Source organism: Eurytemora carolleeae, unplaced genomic scaffold (genome assembly GCF_000591075.1).
Source record: "Eurytemora carolleeae unplaced genomic scaffold, Eaff_2.0 scaffold375, whole genome shotgun sequence".
Taxonomy (NCBI): domain Eukaryota; kingdom Metazoa; phylum Arthropoda; class Copepoda; order Calanoida; family Temoridae; genus Eurytemora; species Eurytemora carolleeae.
In genome coordinates, this window is record NW_019396277.1 from 210,194 (window position 1) to 235,871 (window position 25,678).

General features: G+C 31.8%; 1 protein-coding gene across 3 annotated transcripts in view; it reads right to left on the reverse strand.

The window, feature by feature from the left end:
* Positions 1-25,678, reverse strand: part of LOC111699981 (protein kinase C-binding protein NELL1) — a 39,329-nt gene that overhangs the window by 2,493 nt on the left and 11,158 nt on the right. The window contains exons 6-22 of one of the 3 annotated variants that reach the window (XM_023470786.1): positions 24,751-24,849; positions 21,704-21,791; positions 19,111-19,220; positions 17,619-17,715; positions 16,573-16,671; positions 16,086-16,141; positions 14,891-14,927; positions 13,817-13,912; positions 13,497-13,593; positions 12,574-12,750; positions 10,597-10,666; positions 10,345-10,356; positions 9,705-9,723; positions 6,886-7,156; positions 5,297-5,811; positions 4,428-4,676; positions 2,939-3,057 (exon numbers count right to left, since the gene is read on the reverse strand). In XM_023470786.1, the coding sequence (XP_023326554.1) occupies positions 2,939-3,057; positions 4,428-4,676; positions 5,297-5,811; positions 6,886-7,156; positions 9,705-9,723; positions 10,345-10,356; positions 10,597-10,666; positions 12,574-12,750; positions 13,497-13,593; positions 13,817-13,912; positions 14,891-14,927; positions 16,086-16,141; positions 16,573-16,671; positions 17,619-17,715; positions 19,111-19,220; positions 21,704-21,791; positions 24,751-24,849 (2,211 nt within the window). Of the gene's footprint in view, positions 1-2,938; positions 3,058-4,427; positions 4,677-5,296; positions 5,812-6,885; positions 7,157-9,704; positions 9,724-10,344; positions 10,357-10,565; positions 10,667-12,573; positions 12,751-13,496; positions 13,594-13,816; positions 13,913-14,890; positions 14,928-16,085; positions 16,142-16,572; positions 16,672-17,618; positions 17,716-19,110; positions 19,221-21,703; positions 21,792-24,750; positions 24,850-25,678 lie in introns of all 3 variants that reach the window. The other 2 variants (XM_023470785.1, XM_023470788.1) reach the window with 2 other exon arrangements.

Genomic DNA, 25,678 nt, shown 5'->3' on the forward strand with positions numbered 1-25,678 from the left:
AACCAAAGAGATTAAAAAGGAAGGACAATAAAACTAAAAATAATAAAAAATAGAAATAAAAAGAAAATCCATTTTATAGTGCATGGCATGTCAGATTCGCAGAATGGTACCCCTTTTAATCTTTATTTGAACAGCAGTTAGGAGACTATTGTCGTTTTTCTAAATGAGAATTTATGCAGCTGAGTTTAATTCTGACAATTTCATCTTCTGTTTCATAAATCAGACAACGGTTTCAAGGCTCACTTTAGATAGAGGGAGAAGGTCAATTCTATGGAATATAACTGATAAGACTTTGTGAGCTCGTATCTCCTTTAACTGTGGGTTTAAGAACAAGAATGAGAAAACTAGAAATTCAAAACATGTTTGTTCTCCTTATATTACGGGCAGCCGTAGTGCATTTGAATTTCCGAGCCGGGCCAATCTTTCCAGTCCCAGTTTGTACTGTATCGTCCGGACATTGGGTAAATAAAGCAGACACTCAATAGGACTAGCCGGTGCAACAAGGTTGACGCGGTCAGACTTCAGGTAACATTTACTTTATCTGAAGGGTCAGAGGTGCGTGATATTGCGTTTGAATTTGAGAAGTTACGCTTGAAGACATTTAGGATTTTGAGCCTAAATGCAATTTACTTCCGTCTAACTGAAACACAGTTGTGAATCTAACATGCCAATCAGCATTAAAGATCACTTGAATAACGTCTACGGTTCCTTAAAAATCTTAAAGTTTGTGGATAATCCTGTATTAGTGTAAAACTCTGATTTGATGTTTTGGACAGGTTTGGATCAGAATATAAAGGATAATAATATGAAGTGTGAGAACACATAATTTTCTAGATTATAACGTCAAGAGTTAGAAACTTTAGACATTGTACACTCCTTTCAAACCGGGTGTCGTAAACCCAGTTAAATATATTTTTATGTAAAGTAAATAAATTTTAAAAAAGTGCAAAACAGTGCAAAGGTTTTCTTCAAGCTGATTCTATAAAAATCGGATACTTGATAGTTTTTGAACAAACCGAATTTTAAAAAAAAAACATTTCTTTTTATGATAATAAAACATCTAAACAACCCCCTAATTACAAACTAAACCGAGAAAACTATAATTAACCTCAAAATTAAAATTATCAAGCGCAAAATATTTCATCCAAAATTTGGGCAGAAAATACAGGTTTAACGTTTTAGTTCCCATCCATGCACTCAGTAGAGCAGATTATCATCTTAAAGGGACTTTAGTCGTAATTTCAAGTGACATAGTTCGATTCACAACGATTCCTTAAAGGTAGTGTTCGAAAAAATGAAAGTTGCAATAGTCCACTCGAATCGTAAAAAATTAATATATTTTCAAACAGATCATTCAGATATTACAACCTTTATTCATAAATTATTTTTTGATGCATTCGAATATAGTTAATATTTCATAATATTTTTTATTTGTTTTGTATATCGATGCTTTGACTGATTACAATGGTGTATCCGCTATACTACACATCCGACCTACTAGCACATGGTTTTACAGCTGCTAGATGGACTTGTGGCAGAAGCGCCAGGCCCCATTGTCTGTCCTAGCCACGGCGCTCTGCCCCCTAGTCTGTCCTAGCCGCAGCTCTCGGCCCAGAAATTGTCTTAACCTAACCTAACCCTCAAATAATACAAAAATAAACAGCTGGCGTAGGTCCGATATTGCCGTAGGTCGGAAAGTTAGTAGGTCAGGAAGTTCAGTAGGGGGGATGTTGCATATAGACGATGTAAAATTACCATGATTACATGTGGCAGTGACACCTAGCGGGAAAACACCTACGATACAAGTAGTATATTGCAACTTTCTGAATTTGTATGGACGCTACGTTCTTCAGTATAAGTTGTTTTTAACTATTTTCTCCTTATAAACGCAACAGATAGAAGTAAGATTAGTAGCGATCAAAAGCGATTATTTTTCCCGTAAGCCTATACCCACTTTCATTTGTTTACGAACTCTCCCTTTAAAATCTCTTTTTAAAAACAGAGGAGATTCATTTCTAATAATTTTCCAATGAAAAGAATTGAATTAAGTTTTTCTTTTAATTTTCTGACAATTTGAAACCTTTTCATTTCAAGGCAAAATCTAAAAAGTTTTTTTGAGGCATCTTTTAGTCTATAAACGATGCTTAATTCTTATTGGTATAATTAAGTCTAACAGGGATCACTCCTTGGATGCAAAATTGTAAAGAAAAGTTAATTGTTAGGTACAAATACAAAATTGAATGTACGTACAGTGTACAGTGTATGTACACTGTACACCATGTACAGTGGACGGGTAAAAATACAGAAAACATGCAAACTTGCAAAAAACATGCACTGTTAGTTCATAAAAACAAAAAACTTGTAAATAATAAGAGAGACTTTTAAAGAATATTTGAAAACATAAAAATGTGAACAACCAAGGGGGGGGGAATGTTTTCTTCAAAATCAATTATAGCACATGACGAATTTGAATTTTTCGGATAAAAATATTTGTTAAACCACTAGTAAACAAAATGTCCCCACAAAATGTCCCCACCGTTCTCTTTTTTGATTTTCGTTTTTTCAAGATTTTTACGATTACAATTATTTTAATTTATTTTTTTCCAGACCAATCTTTATGTATCTATTCTAAAGCTATATTCTTCAAATTTTGAGAGAAAATAAAATCACTTGCTTTTAGTGAATTAATCAAAATTAACCGTCAGACAAACAGATTTCGTCTTCATGTGCAGTATTGACATAGAGACGTTTAATATTCAATTATTTCTGCTATTCTTGGTGAAACAAGTGGAATGTCCAAAATCGACCCCTCTTACTGTACATAATTAGTGTAAATACTGTACATAATTAGTGTATATACTGTACATAATTAGTGTACATACTGTACATAATTAGTGTACATACTGTACATAGAAAGCAACAATCCTGTACAATTTACCGATTACTATTTGCAGTTCCGCCACCAGATTTATAAGCAAATTTCAACCGGAAGTTTGGATCAGTATCCGGTCTTAAAACCAGTTTTCCGATCTCGTTTCCGGTATTGATGTCCCTGGCCTAGAAATATGTAAACATGCAGTTATTAGCAATTACAACTTTACAATAAGGACAGAACCAATCACATTAGTATGAATGTGTTCTAACACAACTTACAGAAAAATAATAAAAGACGACATTCACCGCCTCCCTTTGAAACATGCCTAATAAAATCTTGAAAATTGTGTGAAGAAAATATCTTGTTGACTTAATTTTAAGTAATAATTGTTTACTTCGAAAATATTGATTAAAAACAATTAACTATTTACTTATTTAGGCATTGATATGATTAGAAATAGAAAAAAAACACAATTTTTTAAAGTTTAAAGGGACTGTTTTGTTAATTGTTTTAAAATCGCACTATTAAAATATATTTACTAACTTTGCTTATTAGTGTGTTTAAAATGGTTATATTCAACATTAAAGACGAACAACCCGATATATATTTACAATGCACTGGACATCCCTTTCCAACAAAATATTAAAATATTGAAACTAAAACCTATTTTATTACTGAGACCCATTAAACTGTAGAATAGGAAGACGACTTTCTGACAACATCAAATACACCAAAAATTGATGAAATGTCGTCTTCCTGGTCCATAGTTTCACGGGTTTCACTGTACAAATGCTGATCAAACATTTAGTATAATTAGCTTCAATAATTTTACCATTAAATCTGAACATCCCTATCTATCAAGTTTATATTCTATAAAAATCCCTATCTATGAATTTGAGAATACAAAAACGTAAATGTTGAAACCAAATATATTGACAGAACGATGTTAATAATCTGATCAAAATCCCAACTCAATATTTTATAATGAGGTTCATGGACACTAAATTAAGAATTTAAGAATGCATGTAAAAACTACATCATATCCATCATATCAACATGTACTTTGTTCGTTTAAAAAGAACCCTTGTTCCGCTTTCTTATTTTGTTTCTGCTAAACTAACTAAACTGGCCATTTTAAATAATTGTCGAATTATTGCATACAATTCTCAATTAAGTTGTCTTATCTGTTATTCTGTATAGAGAAAGTATGTAGTTTAAAAGGGGTTGTTTTCGTAATTTTAATTGATTGACTTAAATACCCAAATCAGTCAGTTATATTCAATTACACAGATAAAGAGATCAATTCTGTCAATTTGCTTCATCGTGCACGTATCGCATAAAACCGCAGACCCCTCGTCAATTTTACAACCCCGCAACTGAAAATTATCAGTTTTAGATTTAAAAAATACATTCCAAGATTTTTTCTGTGAAAAAGGGGTTTTAAAGGATAAGGACTAGTGAGCTGGACAGGTATCTCTTTAAATGAAATGCATGTCAACAGTTCATGTAGAATCATTCTCAGTCTTGACAAAAATACTTGATATATTCCTACCTGACGTGTACATCCCCAGCATAGATCTGTAGAATTCACAGCGCTCCGTGAATCACATCCTGGGAGATGGATTTGAGAACAACAGGGCGGTTGAAGGGTGGAGGATGATGGTTGAGGAGTTGAGGAGGACCGAGGACATGTTGAAGGACAGGTTAAAGGCCAACAATCAACCTCACCGTTTAAACATTCACACTCGAGGCACTGATGAATCCATCTATCTCCGGAAGCATAAAGTTCACCAGGAATTTCCTGAAATATTGGCATTTTATAGAACAGTACTCTGTAATCATGTTTCTCTGTCTGAAAATTGATTATATACAATTGTGGTTTCTCTATAAAAGTGGCTTTAAGTACTATTATAATCCAGAAGCAAGGGAAGTGAAATGTTAAAATTTAAACATTTTTAAAGCCAGAAATACTTAGATATCTTTCACATTATTGATCAGGTGAAGGTGTTAATTGAGTACCGTTGTAGATTTCTATGTATTCAAATAAGAGTTGGAAGGATAAACATGAATGTTCCATTAAGCTTACATAGGTTTCATGTTCTAGAATAATTCGTTAATTACTAATGGTGGGATTGCATCAAACTGTAATTAAATTATAATATCTCAACTCTCTACATTACTACAGACATAAATCCAAAATACAGGGTGAGACAGAAAAAGGAAAAAATCGAAAAAATACTAAATTCAATTAATTTCACAGAGATTGGAACTTTTGTGTGAATATTGTTAATCTTGAACACTTCTTCTCGATATCCGATGTGGACACTTTTAAATTTGAGGATCAATTCTTAATCCCTTATTTAAAGATACCCTTTTTTTTAAAATCCGTTTAAAATTTTATTTTATTTATGTAAAGCTCACCTGATGTGAACATGACTGCTGGTTCTGGCATCTAGGGCAACATCTTGAATCTACACTTTCACTACAATCACATTCTACCTGGGTACAGGACACCTTGCCCTGTACACAAATACACATACTGCATCCCTCCTGCCAGCTGGCCCCGTCTTGTATGTGTGTACCGTCAAGGACGCATGTACCAGTACATGGTGCTCCAGGCTGGCACATACATGTGTATCCGCCCAGTGTGTTCCTGCACTGAGTGTCTGGATGGCAAGTATGGTCTGATTCACACTCATTTTCATCCACACATGAATGTGATCCGTCCAAAGGATTGTGATAAGACCGGTATCCGTCCCTGCAGTCACAATAGTACCAGCCAGGCATATTCACACATGTGGACTCAGAACCACACGGCTCCAGGTCACATTCATTAACATCCAGTTGGCAATGTGATCCCTGGAATCCAGATGGGCATTCACATTGGTTTGGACCAACACAATGCCCACCATTATCACACCCAATATCACAAACAGCTGAAAGAAAAAAGTATTTTAGTAAAAGCTAAAAAGTAGTAAAATTTGGTAAAAGACTTATATTTACATTTAATTGAAATTTGAACCGAAGCATCTTTTTTGGACTCATACTTTAAATACTTAATAGGTTAGATTTTGTGTAAATTGTAAATCTTGACTTAATCTATCCCCATTGGTATCAGAAAAGAAATTAAATTATTCCGTAGCGTAGGTATGAGGAAGAGATCAATGCTTGATCCCAAGATTCCCAATACCAAAGTTCTGGCCTCTGGTTGTTCTTATTTTAATCGTGTAATTGAGTGTAATTTCCTTGACCTTTCTTTGCTTAACCAACTATCCAATAAATCCTAACTTTTGATAAACTTTTCTTTAGCATTTTTTATGGATGCACACAATTTTAGAAAAGATTTTTTTTTGTCAATACATGTAAAAGTTAACGAAAAAAAATAATGTTTTTATGAATTTTTATTTTTATTTTAAATAGGGTGATAAATTATTCAAAAATATTTTTTTCTTCTTATAAAACATTATTAAATCTTGATATTTTTGTATTCTGATTAAGTTTAAAGAAAGATTTCATGATAATGTATTCTAGAAATAATGAGGGTATAATGGTAGACTAGTGGTTAACTCAAGTTGTGGTATTTTTCCTTTACCATAATTTGAATATTTTATAAACAGTTTTTTTTTCTTTTTTATAGTTCTAATTCTAACAATAAATCAGAGAACTCCATGACCAAAATATTTAATGTAACTCATATCTAAAGACAAACAACGAAAACATATTGAAGATTAAAAAATAAGAAGAAAAATTCAAATGTTCCCATTCGGAGGCGCACACCTCTAATGAATACAAGGCACTGGGAAAAGATTAATTATTTTCCTTAAACTTATATTTTTATATTAGTTCTTCCCCCATGGCCTTAAATGTAGTGAAAGGGGAATATAAAAAGGAATTTATAGAATAGAGAAAATAATGTCGGACGTAATGATGCAATAAACCTTTTACAAAAGAAGGATATTAAATGTGTTTCACTTTATTTCCCGAGTTTAAACAAAATAAGGAATACTTACGAAGGCAGTCCCCGCCATTTTGGAAGTAACCAGTTCTGCAATTACACGTGTACTCTCCTGGACCTGTGTAGGCACAGTCAGCTGATTCTGGACAAACCGGTTTTTCACACATGTTCACCGGGGAACAGCTGTTTACACTGTCTAACTGGTAACCTTTTTCACAGTCACATTTGAAGCTCCCAACAGAGTTTATACACTGAGCGTTTTTAAAATTACAATTGTGAGTTGATTTCATACATTCATCTTCATCTTCGCAATGAGTTCCATTTCCCTAATAAAACAATAATATATAACTTTAAAATTAAAGGTGGATTGTTATTTTCAACATTCTAATTGTGCTCCGACTCAGATGACTGGTTATAATCCAGAAATGATTTCACATTTCATTGTGTTGAAAAGTTACAAAACTGAAATGCTTGTGAAGGATTGTTTTTACTGTTCACCAAAAAAGTGATGTTTTTGGAAATAATGTTATTTTTTAATTTATTGTTAGATCTATTTTTTTCTTCAAATTTTTAAAATCTTAATATCAATATACATGATTTAGGATTTATTAACTTTATAAAAATTATCCTCTGAAAGCTGTGTAATCAAAATGAAAATGCAAATCTGAACTATGGAAACTAGATATTGAAATATGCAGGATTTGATTTTTTCTCACTGCTGACAACTATTATATGATGTCACAAGCTCTAAACCTTATTAACTTATCTTTTATTGGTCAAATCGAAAAAAAATCTTATTCTAATTGCCAAAATTGAACCATTGATAGACAAGTTTCAGGAAGATTAGGAGTTTAGATACCTCGGTTCAAAATCTTTTTTTATTTTAAGTTTATTTGACTCACTTCCTTCATTCAAAAATGTCTAAATCGTTAGCTGCAATGTTTGAATAATTTAGCAAGTCAGCTAGTTATTTGATTTTTAACTCTATTAAATTTGCAATATAAAAAACTAGCCTTAGAGGGCGCTTCGCGCCCATCTTCTAAATTAATTGTGAACATGTTCTCTTTGTGTACATCGTAAAATAAAACAAAAATAATTCGCGGATTTTCACAAAAAATTTCGTGGATTTTTAAAATTTTCAAAAATTTAATGAAGATCGAATTTTGATCATTTATGAACCTTCCCTGTGGTCACGTGAGGTCCCACAAAAAATTTGGGCCCGATCGGTTCAGCCGTTTTGACGTTTATTGGATATCAACAAACAGACAAACAAACAGACAGACAAGCCAAATTTATATATAGATTGTAAATTTCGATATCACAATTACTTTTAGACGTGGTTACAGTTTTCCAAGAAAATAGTTGCTGAATTTTTAAGAATTGGAGCAAAAAAATTGTCCAAAAATATAGAAAAATCACTTTCCCATTTAAACTAAATTATAGTTTATCGAAAATCATGAACAGTCCTTTTATTGATAAAACTTATAAACTCTATGGAAAATTTTATGTAAACCTTGTATGAAGGTCTTCTATGTTTAATGTCGAAAATGCATCTAATATGCAAGCTTTCAAGTTAAAAGCAATATTCCCATGGAACTGTAATTACTTTTATTTATCACAGCAAATTCCTGGGCTCCACAGCTGTTTATTTCAAGTTAAAAGCAATATTCCCATGGAACTGTAATTACTTTAATTCATCACAGCGAATTCCTGAGCTCCAAAGCTGTTTATTACATCATGACTTTGGGTTTTGTTTGAATGGAAAAGTTAAAATTTTTCTTCTAAAAATACTATTACTGTTAATCCAAGGTTATAATGCAATTGGAAAGTTATTTCAGAGGTGTACGCATCTTTTGTACTGCAGTGTACTCTCTCTGGGCGGATGTCACAGCCTGACATGGAATCCATCCTTCACATAGAAAATCAATGAAATATTCTGGTCATAGGAAACTATTATGTGAATTATCAAAATTTTAAAAATTTAATGCTTTTAACCTCCTCGGATACTAAACGAACAGTGATGCATCTATTCTTGTTTACAAATTCCGCCCAGAGAGAACTGGTTTCAATATGTACGCAGAGTATACGCAACTGCAATTAACTTTCCTTGCATTATAACCTTGATAAAATCTATCTAATTGTATTTTTTACATCTTCTAGCATAATTTCATGTTTTTTAAGATTTCCCCTCAATTCTCTCAAATTAGTGCCATGAGCAGTTCATTTTTTATGTTTTGACCTTGTTGGACCAAGCTCATGCATGCATAATAAAGATGCATAATTTCAGCATGACTCACATTCATTTTAATTTGTTTACTTTTTGTTTGTAAATAATGTTTTCCATGGCTCTAGCACTATAAACAGGATAATTGATTTCTATATCTTGTATAGCTGTCAGCATTTAAAACATATGGCTGTCAATATAATTAATATCCCTGTTATATGGAATACAATAAAAACATGCCATTTCTAATATTAAACAGAATATATTATGTTTTACATAAACACTTTTGGAGAGAAATGGGGGGGGGGGGAATAAATTATTTAAGTAATTAAAATCTAGAATAGTTCTATGATAAAAGTAATGTGAGTGTAGACTCAAAATAACTTTTAATCCTGATATTCAATGTGTAAATTATCCAAAAACCAAATGTACTAAATATAGAGTAAGTAAAAATATCCATAAACTTTAATGAGCAATAAAGAATAAGAACTTAACTATAAACTGTAATGAGCAATAACATGAGTGCTTAAATTACCTTAAACTCTAGCAATGGCATGAGTGCTTAAATTACCTTAAATCCTAATGAGCAATGACACAAGTGCCTAAATTACCTTAAACTCTAATTAGAAATGACACAAGTGTCTAATTACCTTAAATCCTAATGAGCAATGACAAAAGTGCCTAAATTACCGTAAACTCTAATTCGCCATGTCATGATTGCCTAAATTACATTAAATCCCAATGAGCAATGACATGATTGCCTAAATTACCTTAAAATCTAATTCGCCATGTCATGATTGCTTAAATTACCTTAAATCCCAATGAGCAATGACATGATTGCCTAAATTACCTTAAACTCTAATGAGCAATAATATGAGTGCCTAAATTACCTTAAATCCCAATGAGCAATGACATGATTGCCTAAATTACCTTAAACTCTAATGAGCAATAATATGAGTGCCTAAATTACCTTAAATCCCAATGAGCAATGACATGATTGCCTAAATTACCTTAAACTCTAATGAGCAATAATATGAGTGCCTAAATTACCTTAAATCCCAATGAGCAATGACATGATTGCCTAAATTACCTTAAACTCTAATGAGCAATAATATGAGTGCCTAAATTACCTTAAATCCCAATGAGCAATGACATGATTGCCTAAATTACCTTAAACTCTAATGAGCAATAATATGAGTGCCTAAATTACCTTAAATCCCAATGAGCAATGACATTAGTACCTAAATTACAATAAATCCTAATGAGCAATTGACATGATTGCCTAAGCAATGACATGAGTGCCTAAATTACCTTAAATCCTAATGAGAAATGACATGAGTGCCTAAATTACCTTAAATCCCAATGAGCTATGACATGAGTGCCTAATTACATTAAAGCCTAATGAGCAATGATATGAGTGCCTAAATTACTTTAAATCCTAATGAGCAATAAAATGATTGCTTAAATTATCTAAAAATTCTAATTAGCAATAACATGAGTGCCTAAATTACCTTAAATCCTAATGAGCAATGACATGAGTGCCTAAACTGTCCTGAAACGCAGACTGCATTCACATCACAGTCTTCAGATCCAGTTTTACACCAGTCTGTGTCTAAAATAAAACAAAATATTTAAGCTTTTTGATTTTCAATTTTAAAATTAAAGTCTAAATATATAGAAAAGTATATGAGGATAATTATTTCATAAATATCGATTATCCGGTCATGATTTGAATCATCCTATAAGATACAAATTCATCGAAATAAGGAAACCTTTGTAATTTTTATAATTTAAAAAAAATGAAAAATTGTTAGTCATTATTTTTCCTAAAATGAGGGTCGGAGGTTTAAAGGTAAAGACAATTTTAAAAAGTCAAATTTTCTGCAATAAATACAGCTATGCACTGTTTTTCTGTGTTTTTATGTACTAACCTAATATTTTTTAAAGAAAAAAAACCTAGCTTCCCGTTCAAGGTATTTCATTCTTTAAATATTCGTGTTTGAAAGAATGAAAATAAGGGTTGAAAGATATCTGTCTATATTTTCAAATAAAGAAAACAGGGAAATTCCCATTATTTTCGAATATTTTGTGTCTACTACAAATTGATTTAACAAATGGGGTTTAAAGGAAGGGAGAAACTTAAGAGCCATAACTTTTGGCATGAATTAAACCCAGTTTCGTGGAATTCTTTTTTAACCTTAATAAACCTTAATGTAGGAATTTTTTTCTAAAATATCAGCTTACATCACTTGTCTGTATCAACTGTATCCAAATTATAAGATTAAAAATTCAAAAATTATAAATTGCTAACAAAAGTTAGCTGACATCGACGCATATAATCTTGATTTCTAAATTGAAATTTACTAAACTCGGTTTTGAAAATCCGAAATTATGTTTTAAGTAACTGACTCACAGACTTAAACGGTTTGGGCGGACAGGTAAATATATTTGTTTATACTGACATCAATTGTGACACAAAGATATACACAATATCTTTTTCATATATATTTTTCATTGAAAAAAAGTTTTTAAAAATATTTAATTATTTTAATTTTTTCAAAGTCTCTTTAGTTCAATTGAAAAAGCAGGAAGTTTTCCCGAGGAACATGGGAAGTTCTCTTAATTAAAAAACTTACTTGACAATGTTTACAATTTGTGAATTTTAAGCAAGAACTAAGGTCAAACTTCATGATAAAAAGAATACTTTAAACAAGCTCTTTTGTGTCCTAAAGCGATATTCATGTCCCTTTTGGCCATGTGTCTAGTTCTTAGGCCTTTTTGTTATGTTTTCTAGAATGTGTTTTTTTAAAACAAGGATATTAGCATTTAAGCTTTACAAACAAGACAGGATTACTTGCAGTGCCTATCCTACTTTAAGGACAACATTATCTGTGCTATTTTTACAAACAGGACAAAATTCCTTGTCTTACTTTAACAAATATTGCAAAAGTGTTCTACTTTTACAGAGAGAGACAACATTCTCCGTCCTACTCATACCTTTACAAACAGGACAACCTTCTCCAAAATTCTCCGTCCTACCTTTACAAACAGGACAATATTCTCCGTCCTACCTTTACAAACAGGACAACATTCTCCGTCCTACCTTTACAAACAGGACAATATTCTCCGTCCTACCTTTACAAACAGGACAACCTTCTCTGTCCTACCTTTACAAACAGGACAATATTCTCCGTCCTTCCTTTACAGACAGAACAATATTCTCCCTCATACCTTTACAAACAGGACAACCTTCTCTGTCCTACCTTTACAAACAGGACAACATTCTCCATCCTACCTTTACAAACAGGACAAGATTCTCTGTCCTACCTTTACAAACAGGACAATATTCTCCGTCCTTCCTTTACAGACAGGACAATATTCTCCCTCATACCTTTACAAACAGGACAACCTTCTCTGTACTACCTTTACAATCAGGACAACATTCTCCATCCTACCTTTACAAACAGGACAACATTCTCTGTCCTACCTTTACAAACAGGACAATATTCTCCGTCATACCTTTACAAACAGGACAACATTCTCCGTCCTCTTGAAGGTACATTGAGGGTTCACAGTCCAGGACCGGACATTCCTTCTGTAAATTACAAACTCCAACTCCGTTCTCACATTTACAATGTTTACAGGGTTTAGGTCGGGATACTTCACCATGGGTCAGGTTCAGCCCAGGACAAGGGGCTGAAATACGAAAAATGTTGATATAAAAATTACAAAGTTCGAAAAAATTTAAAATCTAAAAAAAATTATGCAATAGTTGGACTGTAAGAGTAATTTCAAGTGACCCTCCAGGCAGAGATTGCAATGCCCTATTCACAGCGGTACCCTTGAAACCTTTATCTGATCAATGATGTGGAAGATATTTTCATTTTTCTAGGGTTAAAAGTGTTTAATTCTGATATTTTTGTATTTCTGCAGTAGATATGAACAAATCACTTTTTGTAGAGAAACCACAATTGAAAATATGATTTCAAAATTAAAAACGTTAATCTAATTCAAACTTGATCATGAAGAAAGGTACCGTTGGAATCGGGCAATGCCATCTTTGCCTGGACCCTGGAAACAAAATGAGACATTACTGGTACAACTTTGTAACCTACTAGCTCCTCTAGTTTTGATATTATGCACAAGTATAAGATAAGCAAATTTATTACATATTAAAAATTAAAAACACTTTTTTTATTCTCAATAATCCTTTAATTTTACGAGTTATGATTGAAAAAATAAAAGATTTTAATTTTAGGTGCAATTTACTTTTTTTTAACGTATGGAGGTCACTTACAATTACGCTTATAGTCCCTTTAAAATCAAATTCTAATTTTTAATGAGAAGCAATTATATCCGTGCTTCTAAAAGGGGCCCCATCATTTTTTTTGCATTTCTGTAATTTACTTTTTTTCGAAATCGCTGAATTCCCAAATGAATACCTGGACATGAAGGACAACATTGACCAGTTGTAGGAGGAATATGTACTGCACAATCCAGTACAGGACAACTAGTTGCAGTACACTCTACTATACCATTCTAAACACAGTACAACATCATTTTAAACCAGTAAATGCACTTGCGACAAAAAAATCTTTTTATAAATTTAGTGTTCAGTTGTTCATAATTTCTTCTCTAAATTAAAAATTAAATGTTAGGGTTTCAGTTTTTTACTTTTTTAGAATTATTGGTTAACAAAAAAGTATTATTGTTTTAAGAAAACTTTTATAAATAAAAATAACATTTTTTTTTTAATACTTACATTGCATACACAAGTTTCACAGCCATCTAACCAGGAATCTTTATCATTGAATACTGTTCCATTCTCTAGTATACACTCCTTGGAACACTTACACTCCTATATTTATATGATTAACACTGTTCCATTCTCTAGTATACACTCCTTGGAACACTTACACTCCTATATATATATATATATATGATTAAAACTGTTCCATTCTCTAGTATACACTCCTTGGAACACTTACACTCCTATATTTATATGATTAAAACTGTTCCATTCTCTAGTATACACTTCTTGGAACACATATATATACATTGTTCAAAGTATTTTGACTACTGAGGATCGTCATGAGGCTTGAACCATTATGTTTAGTATAATTATTTTTTAAAGATTTGATTCTATTGATGCAAAATTCAGTTTAGTCTATATTTATACAGTTTATTACCAGAGCTGTAACTTTTCAAAGGTTCTTTGAATAGATTTTTAAAAATATTTTCTTAATATGTTTTTATCTATCTATCTATCTCTACTAAAAATCAGTATGCCTTTATCTATCTATCTCTACTAAAAATCAGTATTCTTTTATCTATCTATCTATCTCTACTAAAAATCAGTATGCTTTTATCTATCTATCTATCTCGACTAAAAATCAGTATGCTATTATCTATCTATCTCTACTAAAAATCAGTATGCTTTTATCTATCTAGCTATCTCTACTAAAAATCAATGTGCTTTTAGATTTTAAATTTTAGACTTTTGTTGGATTCACCTTTTCAAAAACAAATTTAAACATTTTTAACGATGTAAATGCATTTTAATATGACAAAAAATGTAATCGATAAAAAATAGGGCCTGTTCGGTTCAGCCGTAATGACGTTTATTAGATACAAACACACAGCAGACAGAAAAAAACTGGCAAGCCAAATATGGTTTGCAATTAGTCAAGTAAACCCACCTACTCTACGTACGTAGATGTACACATCATAAATAAAACTGATTTAACATTGATTAATCATGCAATGGTTAATTAAAATTAACTAATTAATAAATTAATTAATTTATTGTTCAATTTTTTATTTATTAATCACCTACCTCTAGTTTAGATATTCTCCCATCAGCCTCCTGTAATCTGTGGCGCAAAGGGGACATTTATTATTTTTGTATAAAAAATGGGCCTTTTCTTTCATGGAAAAAAGCTCGGCACAAAAAAGGAGAGATGATAAAATTTCAGCTTTTTAAAGATATTTTTTTAGGGGTCCACACCTCCCACCCAGACCGTTTCAGCCTTACGCATACAATTGATAACCAGAAAACTCTGGAATAAGCAGTGTACTTTTAAACTCAAGTTATGACTTTAAACCGTGCAATGAAAAGTGATTTCTATTAAAGCTATTTGCTTTTAATCAGCATCAACTGCACTTCAGTATTGATTTAATTATGTTAAAAATTTATGGAAAAAAGGGGTTTAAACTACTAATCACCTCTCAAATATAAATAGGAACTATTTCTTTAAAGTGCCAAAATAGGAATGTTTTTTTTTTAAGGGTTTTCCTATTTAAAATCAGGGTACTAACAAATGTAAGTTCAAGCTAAATAATTAATTTAATTTGCCAAGAGGGAAATTACAGGTCATTAAAAGGAATTGTATTTCTAACTTTAATTTTCTATTCTAAGATCGATCTAATGGATAATAAGTTTAGAAAAAGAAAAAAATATCAGCTAAAACTTATGTTTTTTAAAAAAGCTACGATTACAAAATGTTGCTACTCCTAACCCTCACTTTAACCCCCCCCCCTCTCCCCTTTCTGTTCTGAAATAAAATGTATGTATTGTATTCATAGGAACATAAAACCGTGTCCGAGAAAATATTAAATAATTTTAGCTTCACCAGAATTAAGATTATGCTAAAATCTACAATGTTAATATTTAAACATTTCTAAGATGGAAACTATTGAACGGATTCAAATCAATTCAAAAGTTTTTAACTTATTCTATCCCAGTTAATCCACTGCCAATGTTAATCCACTGTAATTGTAACAGTACAGTACAATCCAAACTAAGACCGCAAAGGTTGGCCCAGCTCGGATATTCAAATGTACACCGGTGTGGTGCGTGAGGAGGGCAGTTAATCTGTTGATAATATTTATTGACACTTTTTAAGTCCAATTCGTTATGTAAAATTATGTTTTAAACTTTATAAGAAAAATCGCGAACAAAATGAATAAAATGTAAAAAAAATCTGTTGATGATAAAAAATCTGTTGATGATAAAAAATGCCCCGGCCTGCCTTTTTGTGAGATCTTGCACAGTGCGTAGAAGTGTACTCACAGTGTCTTCTAAAGCCTAGACACCAAACTATATACTTTAAATATCAGAAAAATGTATTTTAAAAATGAACTTCGAGCGTAATTTCAAGACACCATGAGACAAATGATTATCATAACTAACCTCATTTGCAGTAATAATGGGCAAATTAGTGGATTATTACGATTGTGTATGAAGCATAGATTAATTAATAAAAACAGATAGGACACTATATTTCGTCTTTTCAAAATTTACGGATTTTTCGTTTACAATAACCCTAAAGCAGCAGCACAAAGGAGTTACACGCATGCGGCGTTAAATTACAAGACAGAGAGAGAGAGACCACTCGCGTAATTCATTTGGGCCTCTACCTCTATTGTGAACAAAAAACCCTAAAATCTTAAAAATATGACATCTAGTGTTCTATCTATCATTGTTAATTAATCTATGGCATAAAGTATATAGCATTCCTTGAATTGTCCACAGGTTGGACAGGAATGTTGTAGAGATGGACATTGTTCAAGATATCCATACTCTCCTCCAACTATCCTTGTTCCTTGCAGATAACCCTGAAAACAAAAAAGATGACTTTTTTTAAAGATATGATTTTTTTGGGGTGACACCTTGTGTATTTTATTAGACTATCATGTCAATCGGAATTTGTCCGTTTTTTAAAAACTTAAAATAAAATTATCAACATTTAAAACTATCTTTTGCTAAAGTTTGATTTTATTAAACTGTTCAATATTTTTATCCTAAAAGAACCAACAAACGGTCGTTTTTGGTCCGATTTTTAAATAAATTTTCATTCAATGTCAAAATTTTACATTGTGTAAGAAAAGCTTGTATATTACACTAATTTGAAATTTGTAAACCTTCTCTGGGTTTTCGTGGAACTTTTTAAAAGTTGAAAAACCTTGAAAAACAAAAATTCTTATTACACATCTCAACATCGCCTGAAAATACAGAAAAAATCCACGAAATATATCTGAAAACGTGATTCCCTGTTTAAACGTTATGAATATTTCGATAGTATTGATCAGAATTGCTAGGAGATGGTATAAAGAAGAATGTAGGATAAGAGTAAAGTAGGGAAGAAGAAAATAGCAGGAGGTGGTATAAAGGAGAATATGGGAAATGAGAAAAAGAGAATATGGGATAAGAGAAAAGTAGGGAAAGATAATGGAGAAGGAGATGGTATAACGAAGAATATGGAAGAACAGAAAAATAGGGAAAGATAATGGAGAAGGAGATGGTATAAAGAAGAATATGGAAAAACAGAAAAGTAGGGAAAGATAATGGAGAAGGAGATGGTATATAGAAGAATAGTAGAAAAAAGAAAGAATAAGAAACAAAAACAAAATAAAAAAATTACTATTAATTTTTCTGAAGGGAAAGGGGGGAAGAGGGAAGTAACGTTGTAAATCGGGCATTGCTTTGATATTACGCTTACTGTCCCAGAATTACAACAAAAAAATGAAATACTGTTATATTTTCATAAATATTTAAAATTTACCTTGAACAAGAATTGATTTTGATTTCTCTGTCCTATCCATAAAGTTAGGTTCTCACTGGAAGGGTGGAAGGATTTATCCAGTGTATGACGAAGCACCCTGTACAAAAATAATTCCATAAAGTAAAGAAGAAATTATTTAAAAACAATGAAAAAAACAAGATAATGCTCTTTTCTCGATGGCTGCCACCAAGGATTTAATGCAAGGAAAGTTATTTCAGAAGTGTACGCATCTTTTGTACTACAATGTACTTTCACTGGGCGGTAATGTAAACACAAGACGGACGTCGAAGCCTGAAATGGGATCCATCTTTCACATAAATAATCAATGAAATATTCTGGTCATAGGAAACTATTATGTGAATTATCAAAATTATCAAAATTTAATGCTTTTAACCTTCTCGGATACTAAACGAAAACTGATGCATCTATTCTTGTTTACAAATTCCGCCCAAAGAGAACTGGTTTCAATATGTACGCAGAGTATACACAACTGCAACTATAACTTGCCTTGCATTATAACCTTGGCTGCCACAAGCTCCTGGAACCAACCATTTTTTTTGATAGTTTTTTTTATGGCATACTTGAGAAGATTAAACATGCCTCTTTTAATTTGAAAATTTTAAAGTGTACTGCTAAATAGAACAGAAATGTATGAAAAAATCTAAACAAACTTAGTCTAGGAGAATATTTATACCTTGAGTGTATCCTCTGACAGTCTAGGAGAATATTTTTACCTGGAGTGTATCCTCTGACAGTCTAGGAAAATATTTACCTTGAGTGTATCCTTTGACAGTCTAGGAGAATATCTTTACCTTGAGTGTGTCCTCTGACAGTCTAGGAGAATATCTATACCTTGAGTGTATCCTCTGACAGTCCAGGAGAATATCTTTACCTTGAGTGTATCCTCTGACAGTCTAGGAGAATATCTTTACCTTGAGTGTATCCTCTGACAGTCTAGGAGAATATCTATACATTGAGTGTATCCTGTGACAGTCTAGGAGAATATCTTTACCTCGAGTGTATCCTCTGACAGTCTAGGAGAATATCTTTACCTTGAGTGTATCCTCTGACAGTCTAGGAGAATATCTGTACCTCGAGTGTATCCTCTGACAGTCTAGGAGAATATCTTTACCTTGAGTGTATCCTCTGACAGTCTAGGAGAATATCTATACCTTGAGTGTATCCTGTGACAGTCTAGGAGAATATCTTTACCTCGAGTGTATCCTCTGACAGTCTAGGAGAATTTCTATACCTTGAGTGTATCCTCTGACAGTCTAGGAGAATATATATACCTTGAGTGTATTCTCTGACAGTCTAGGAGAATATCTTTACCTTGAGTGTATCCTCTGACAGTCTGGGAGAATATCTTTACCTTGAGTGTATCCTCTGACAGTCTAGGAGAATATCTATACCTTGAGTGTATCCTCTGACAGTCTGGGAGAATATCTATACCTTGAGTGTATCCTCTGACAGTCTGGGAGAATATCTATACCTTGAGTGTATTCTCTGACAGTCTAGGAGAATATCTATTTGGTCCCCTGAGACTACAACCCCTAATCTGTGCCATGAATCGTCGGCGAGCCGAACCTGAAATCTCTCCACCTAAAACATAAAACCCCTGTATTAATCTGTCTGGAGGAGAACACAATTATGAATGTTTCATCTATCGGAGAGTAATTAATTGTCAACGCGTTTGCTCTGTCAAAGTGCCTTGCGAAAATATGCGGAAAAATGCATTGCGGAAATTTGTTGTATGCGTGAAAAATGCTTGATCATTTCATAAATTTACTAGCTTGGGAGCCCAGCATTGCTAAGGGCAGTCACTTCCGCCGTTTACCCGCGCTTGGTCTTAGATTGCAATTTTCGCTATTTTTTCATATAAAAGTGGACCCACTCAACTTAGAATCTCAAACCAAACATTGCCTTGGTTCTCCTGAGTTCCTCAATCGGTCACTAGGGGTTCATGAGTTCCTCAATCGGTCAAGGGGTTCATGAGTTCCTCAATCGGTCAAGGGGTTCATGAGTTCCTCAATCGGTCAAGGGGTTCATGAGTTCCTCAATCGGTCAAGGGATGCATAAGTTCCTCAATCGGTCAAGGGGTTCATGAGTTTTGACAAACAAACATTTACTACTTTATATATAGATGCAATACAATTATTATGTGCGATTTTTAAGATGTTAATTGAGTTTATAGATTGTATTCACCCCACCAAAACTGAAATACAAAAGTTTGAAAAGAATGTTAGAAATATAAAGATTTAAGGAAATATATAGTTTAATGTGCTGTAAAGGTGGTGTATATTATTTCTTTTATTCATTCTTTTTAATTCAAGTTTTCAACGCTAGGCATTTAAGGAAATAAACCTTCTGTTTAGATTGTACTTTAAGATTTAATCAGTTTAAAGAGACTTTTCGCAATATTTAAAATTAGTTTAAAAACAAAATAGGATTGTTCATGATTTACACAAAAAGGATATTTAACTGTTGTTAAACCAAGAATAATCTGATTAATTTTTAGCTAGAGCAGTACAAATGCAGACTAAGACAATACGGGACGGTAGGCCAAATAAATCAATCTATATATACACTTTGCTAGTCAGTCTGGGTGAACGGCTGAACCGATTGGGTACAGATTTTTTGTGGGGCCTCGCGTGACCCCAGGAAAGGTTTATGGATGATCAAAATTTCAAAAATTTACCTCCAAAAAAATTCGATTATTGAAAAATTTAAAAACCACGACATTTTTTTAAATCCGCGAAATTTATGTTGAATTTGTTTAACAACGTATATATGAAGAACATGTTAATAATTAAAAAATAATATGGGCGCTAAAAGCCTAGTTTAAAATATTTTCTTTACACTTTAAAGACTTTTGGAGGATGGCACTGTAAACCCTGGTTCATTTCAAGTACCGTGCCGACTTTTAAGTAGCTGGGGGCAAGCTGTACAGTACAAATTCTATATATGAAACACTTGTATAGCCAAATGAACTGAGTAAAGAAAAACTAGATCGAAATAAAAGTAACAATCAATTTTCCTTTATACGGAATTGTTTTGACTAAAAATGTTCGAAAGTTAGAAATCGTTAAAACAAGGCCTTTTAAAGTGTGTTTAAGTGAAACCGTGGGTTTTAAAAAGTATTACGTACGTGTAAGTATTATCTATACAACACTAAATCAATAGTGTGCACTTGTTAATAACGTTTCTCAGAAAATAAACACAATAGAAATATACACGTCATAAATTAGAATAATTACAGGAAAATATATAATAACTACCTTGGGAACCCAGCGTTGCCCAGGGTAGTCATAATTAGTCCCACCGTTTACCCGCGCTTTGTCGTAAATTAGCTTTATATATATATATATATATATAGACTTACATTTAAAGGGGCAGTGAACCCACTAAATCTGTGTCTGATAAAGGAAAGATTAGCAAAGTTAACCAAAAAGACGATTTTTTCCTCAATATTAGACTTTTAAAGGACCCCTTTCAGCAATAAATTATAAATATAATAAAATAAGTTTTGAATAGAAAATATTTAATATTTGTTATTAATGGTTCAGAAGTAGTGTATTTCTGAATATTATAATCTTAAGGTAAAAGGGTGAAGGAATGTAGAGTATACAATGCTAAGATATTTAATATATGAATTGATCATTCATATTCATTATTTTTTATCTTTTTTTTGCAAAAAGAAATGTTCACAAGCGGTTATTTAGATCTTAAAAGCAAAGATAAGTAAATATTTGGCTGTAATTTTTTAATAGAAACATCAAATTCTAACTTGACGTACAGGGCACCCACAGAAGATGAGACCTCAGAGACGACTGTACGGAATTTATACTGTCTGATGTCTTATGTTGCAGACATTTGATATATTAAACTTAAATTTTTGTTGCCTCAAATAGTCAAAGTTTTAATCATCAAAGGATATCACCATCAGGTTGCAAACATATAATGAAATTAGAGTTTAAAATAAATAAAATGAAATCTTAAAATAAAAAATGAATTACAAAAAAATGGTAAATATTAAGATTTTATTAAAGTTAAATGAAAAAAATTATAATAGTTCAAAAACGTACCTCTACGTCTAAATGAGAACTTGAAGACTGTGGCCAATAATGAATTCTTAATTCATCTTTTCGTCCGCTAGATTGTATCTCAAGATATCTAAATAGAAAAAAAATTTACAGTTGTTACAATTTTTTTTCTCGGCCAAGGAAAAATCTGTACATTGTCTGCTTTTTTATTTTCTTTCTTTCTGCTTTATCTATCTGCTTTATTATCTGTTTACTAACGGTATAATCTGTTTATTAACGGTATTTTCTGTTTATTAGCGGTATTATCTGTTTGTTAACGGTATTATCTGTTTATTAACGGTATTATCTGTTTACTAACGGTATAATCAGTTTTTAGCGGTATTATCTGTTTATTAATCGTATTTTCTGTTTATTAACGGTATTATCTGTTTATTAATCGTATTTTCTGTTTACTAACGGTATTATCTAGTTACTAACGGTATAATCTATTTATTAACGGTATTATATGTTTATTAATGGTATTATCTGTTTGTTAACGGTATTTTCTGTTTATAAACGCTATTATCTGTTTACTAACGGTATAATCTGTTTATTAACGGTATTTTCTGTTTATTAGCGGTATTATCTGTTTGTTAACGGAATTATCTGTTTATTAACGGTATTATCTGTTTACTAACGGTATAATCTGTTTATTAACGGTATTTTCTGTATACTAGCGGTATTATCTGTTTGTTAACGGTATTTTCTGTTTATTAACGGTATAATCTGTTTGTTAACGGTATTATCTGTTTGTTAACGGTATCCTCTGTTTATTAACGGTATTATCTGTTTATTAACGGTATTATCTGTTTACTAGCGGTATAATCTGTTTATTAACGGTATTTTCTGTTTATTAGCGGTATTATCTGTTATAATAAGCGGATAAGAAATACCTAAACCTTGGATTAAACAATCAAAAATAAAAAATGTCAGTGTACAATGAGAGTTCAAAAATATCTTTAAACATTATTAACAATCATTGGTAATCGTTAACTGTGGGCATCAATTCTCAACCATAATTAACCATATTATCTGTTTATTAACGGTATTATCTGTTTACTAGCGGTATAATCTGTTTATTAACGGTATTTTCTGTTTATTAGCGGTATTATCAACCATATTAAACGATAATTAACCATAATTAACCATAATTAACAATCATAAACCATCATTTACCACCATTAATCATCATTAACCATCGTTAACCATCATTAACTATCATTACCTATCATTCATCATCATATACCATCATTAACCAATGCTAAAATTCATTACCCATTTTTAACCATCATTAACCATCATTAACTATCATCAACCATCATTGACCATCATTAAATATCATTAACCATCATTAACCATCATTAACCATCATTAACCATCATTAACCATCATCAACCATCATCAACTATCATTAACCATCATTAACCATCATTATCCATCATTAACCATCGTTAACCATCACTAATTATCATTCATTATCATAAACCATCATTAACCATTATTAAAAATCATTAACCATTATTAATCATCATTAATCATCATTAATCATCATTAATCATCATTAACAATAATTAAACAACATTAACCATCATTTACCATCAATTATCATCATTAACCTTCATTAACCATATTCAACCATAATTAACCATCATTAACCATCATTAACATTAATTAACTACCATTAACCATCATTAATCATCGTTAACCATCATTAATCATCATTAACAATAATTAAACAACATTAACCATCATTAACTGTCATTAACCATCATTAACCATCATAAACCATCATTAAATATCATTAACCATCATTAACCATCATTAGCCATCATTAACCATCATGAAAAACATCAAAAAACGTAAACGACACTTTTTGGAACTAACTTGCAAAAAATTATTACACGGTAAAAACTGTTTTAAATATTGTTTACACCAGTTTCCATCCCTAATAATGACAGAGGTCTAAAGGAAGAGTCCAAGTTGGGTTTCATGATAAAACCTCATGACCCTGACTCCCTCCTGCTGCTTCCAACCCCCCCCCCCCCATTTGCTGCTGCAGTCTAAAAATATTTATGATAAAGTTGAAGGATAAAGTTCCATCCTGTTGTTTATTGTGCAGGCAGCAGTTCACGCTAGACTAAGCAAATCTGGATATGTTCTGATAAATATTCTAATATCATTCCTATGTTTTTATTTTAAGTTCATATCAGTCAAGAGCACCTGACACCTATGGAGAATGGACATCAACTTTCAAAGTGTCGCAAATCCTTTTTTCTTGCTATTTAAATTACTTACTTACACTTTTTGTAGCCCATGACATGTACATTTTAGGGCTTCTAATTTCAGTTCATGTTGGCAAAAAAAAGTCTGCACTTTTGTTCCTTGTACGGCGCAAAGTCCCTCAACCGAATTTAATAATAAACCGTTTGTCCAAAATTAAACAAAACCTTTCCAGAATACTTACAACAAAATACTTAAATTAGATTTGTGTGATTCACCAGTCTAAATGACAGCAGCCTTCTGTAACTTGTGTTAAACTCAAAACATTGCAGAAACTTCATAAATAAAAAGTTTAGGTGTAAATACCTTATTTTAACTTTGACATATTATGTCTTTAGTAGATATCGTATTCACTTAACCCTAAATAGGCTGGGGGGGAGGGGGCGTTCGGCGCCTCCCATCTAGTTTTTTTTGCCCTAGCTACAGTACAGATCTAAAAACTATTTCTTTAAAAAGCCTTGAAAAATGGATGTAGAAACATGTGTCACACTTTGATATTTGTTTAAAACAAAAAAATATTTTTTACATTTTCTTAACTTTTTTTGGCATTTTTTCAGCCCTCCCTAGCACCCAAACTGCTATCGATCTAATTTTTTTCAATGAGCTGGCCTTGAAAAATTGGGCCATGCAGATGCATTTCAACCCTATACCTATTCTCTATGGCCTTTTTCTATGGGGGGCGTGGGAACCCCCCCTCCCGTCAATGCATAGTCAGACCCACCCTCCAGCCTGTATAGAGCTAAACAGAGTTCAAATGTATCTGTCTTTACCTGAATGAATGGAATGGTCCAAATGAAAGGGCCAGGATGGTTCCTGAGTTTTCTCTATGCTGTCGAATTGATGTAAGGAAAGCAAACTCCTTATGAGATCTAAATTAAAACGTTTAGTGAAAATTTGGATTAAAAAATTGGACCAAAATATAAATTTTAATGAATTCTATTTCCACTGTTTCTCGCAGCGAATGCATGTTTATAGCAAACAAAATGTCAATAAACATACGAAAATTTGTCTTTATTGAATAACAATGAGCATTGTAAATCTTCTTAATGTTTTACAAAAACAATGTTTAAAATTTTACATATTTTGCCATTGTTTTTTTATAGTAAATAGCAAGGACAAAAGTGAGAGTGAAGTGTCATTTCACAGGTGTAACTTACAGTCATAAAAAATAGTTAACATCGATTAGAAAGAAACCTTTTACTCGTTTCTTCTACAGATGTCCAGCAAATCATTACTTTCAGCTCCGAGGAAACTATTTATAACAACTTGCAATTTGAAAATAAAACGTTTTAAACTTGTATAATTTATTATTCATTCTAGAAATTATAACGTTTACTTAAAAATTAATGCAATTAAGGCTTAAAATCATAAAAAAAATTCGTTTGAATAAGACTTTGCATTAGATTAAATTGTACTGATTGAAATAACTTTGATTTTTTTGTTTTTAACTCTTTAGTAAAAGGATGTTTAATGAATGAGCAAAAATGAACAGATGTTATTGATTTGATTCACGTTGCTTGGACCTTCAAAGGGGGAGGGGAGGGTTGGACATTTTCTTGTAATTATTTATTATAAAAAGCGAACTTTTTTGAACTATTTCGTGTTTATATTAAAAAAAATCTTACCAGCATGTTTTATAACATATATTTGTATTTAAAATGTTTTAAGTTGAATTAATTACCCATCCCCCCCCCCCCC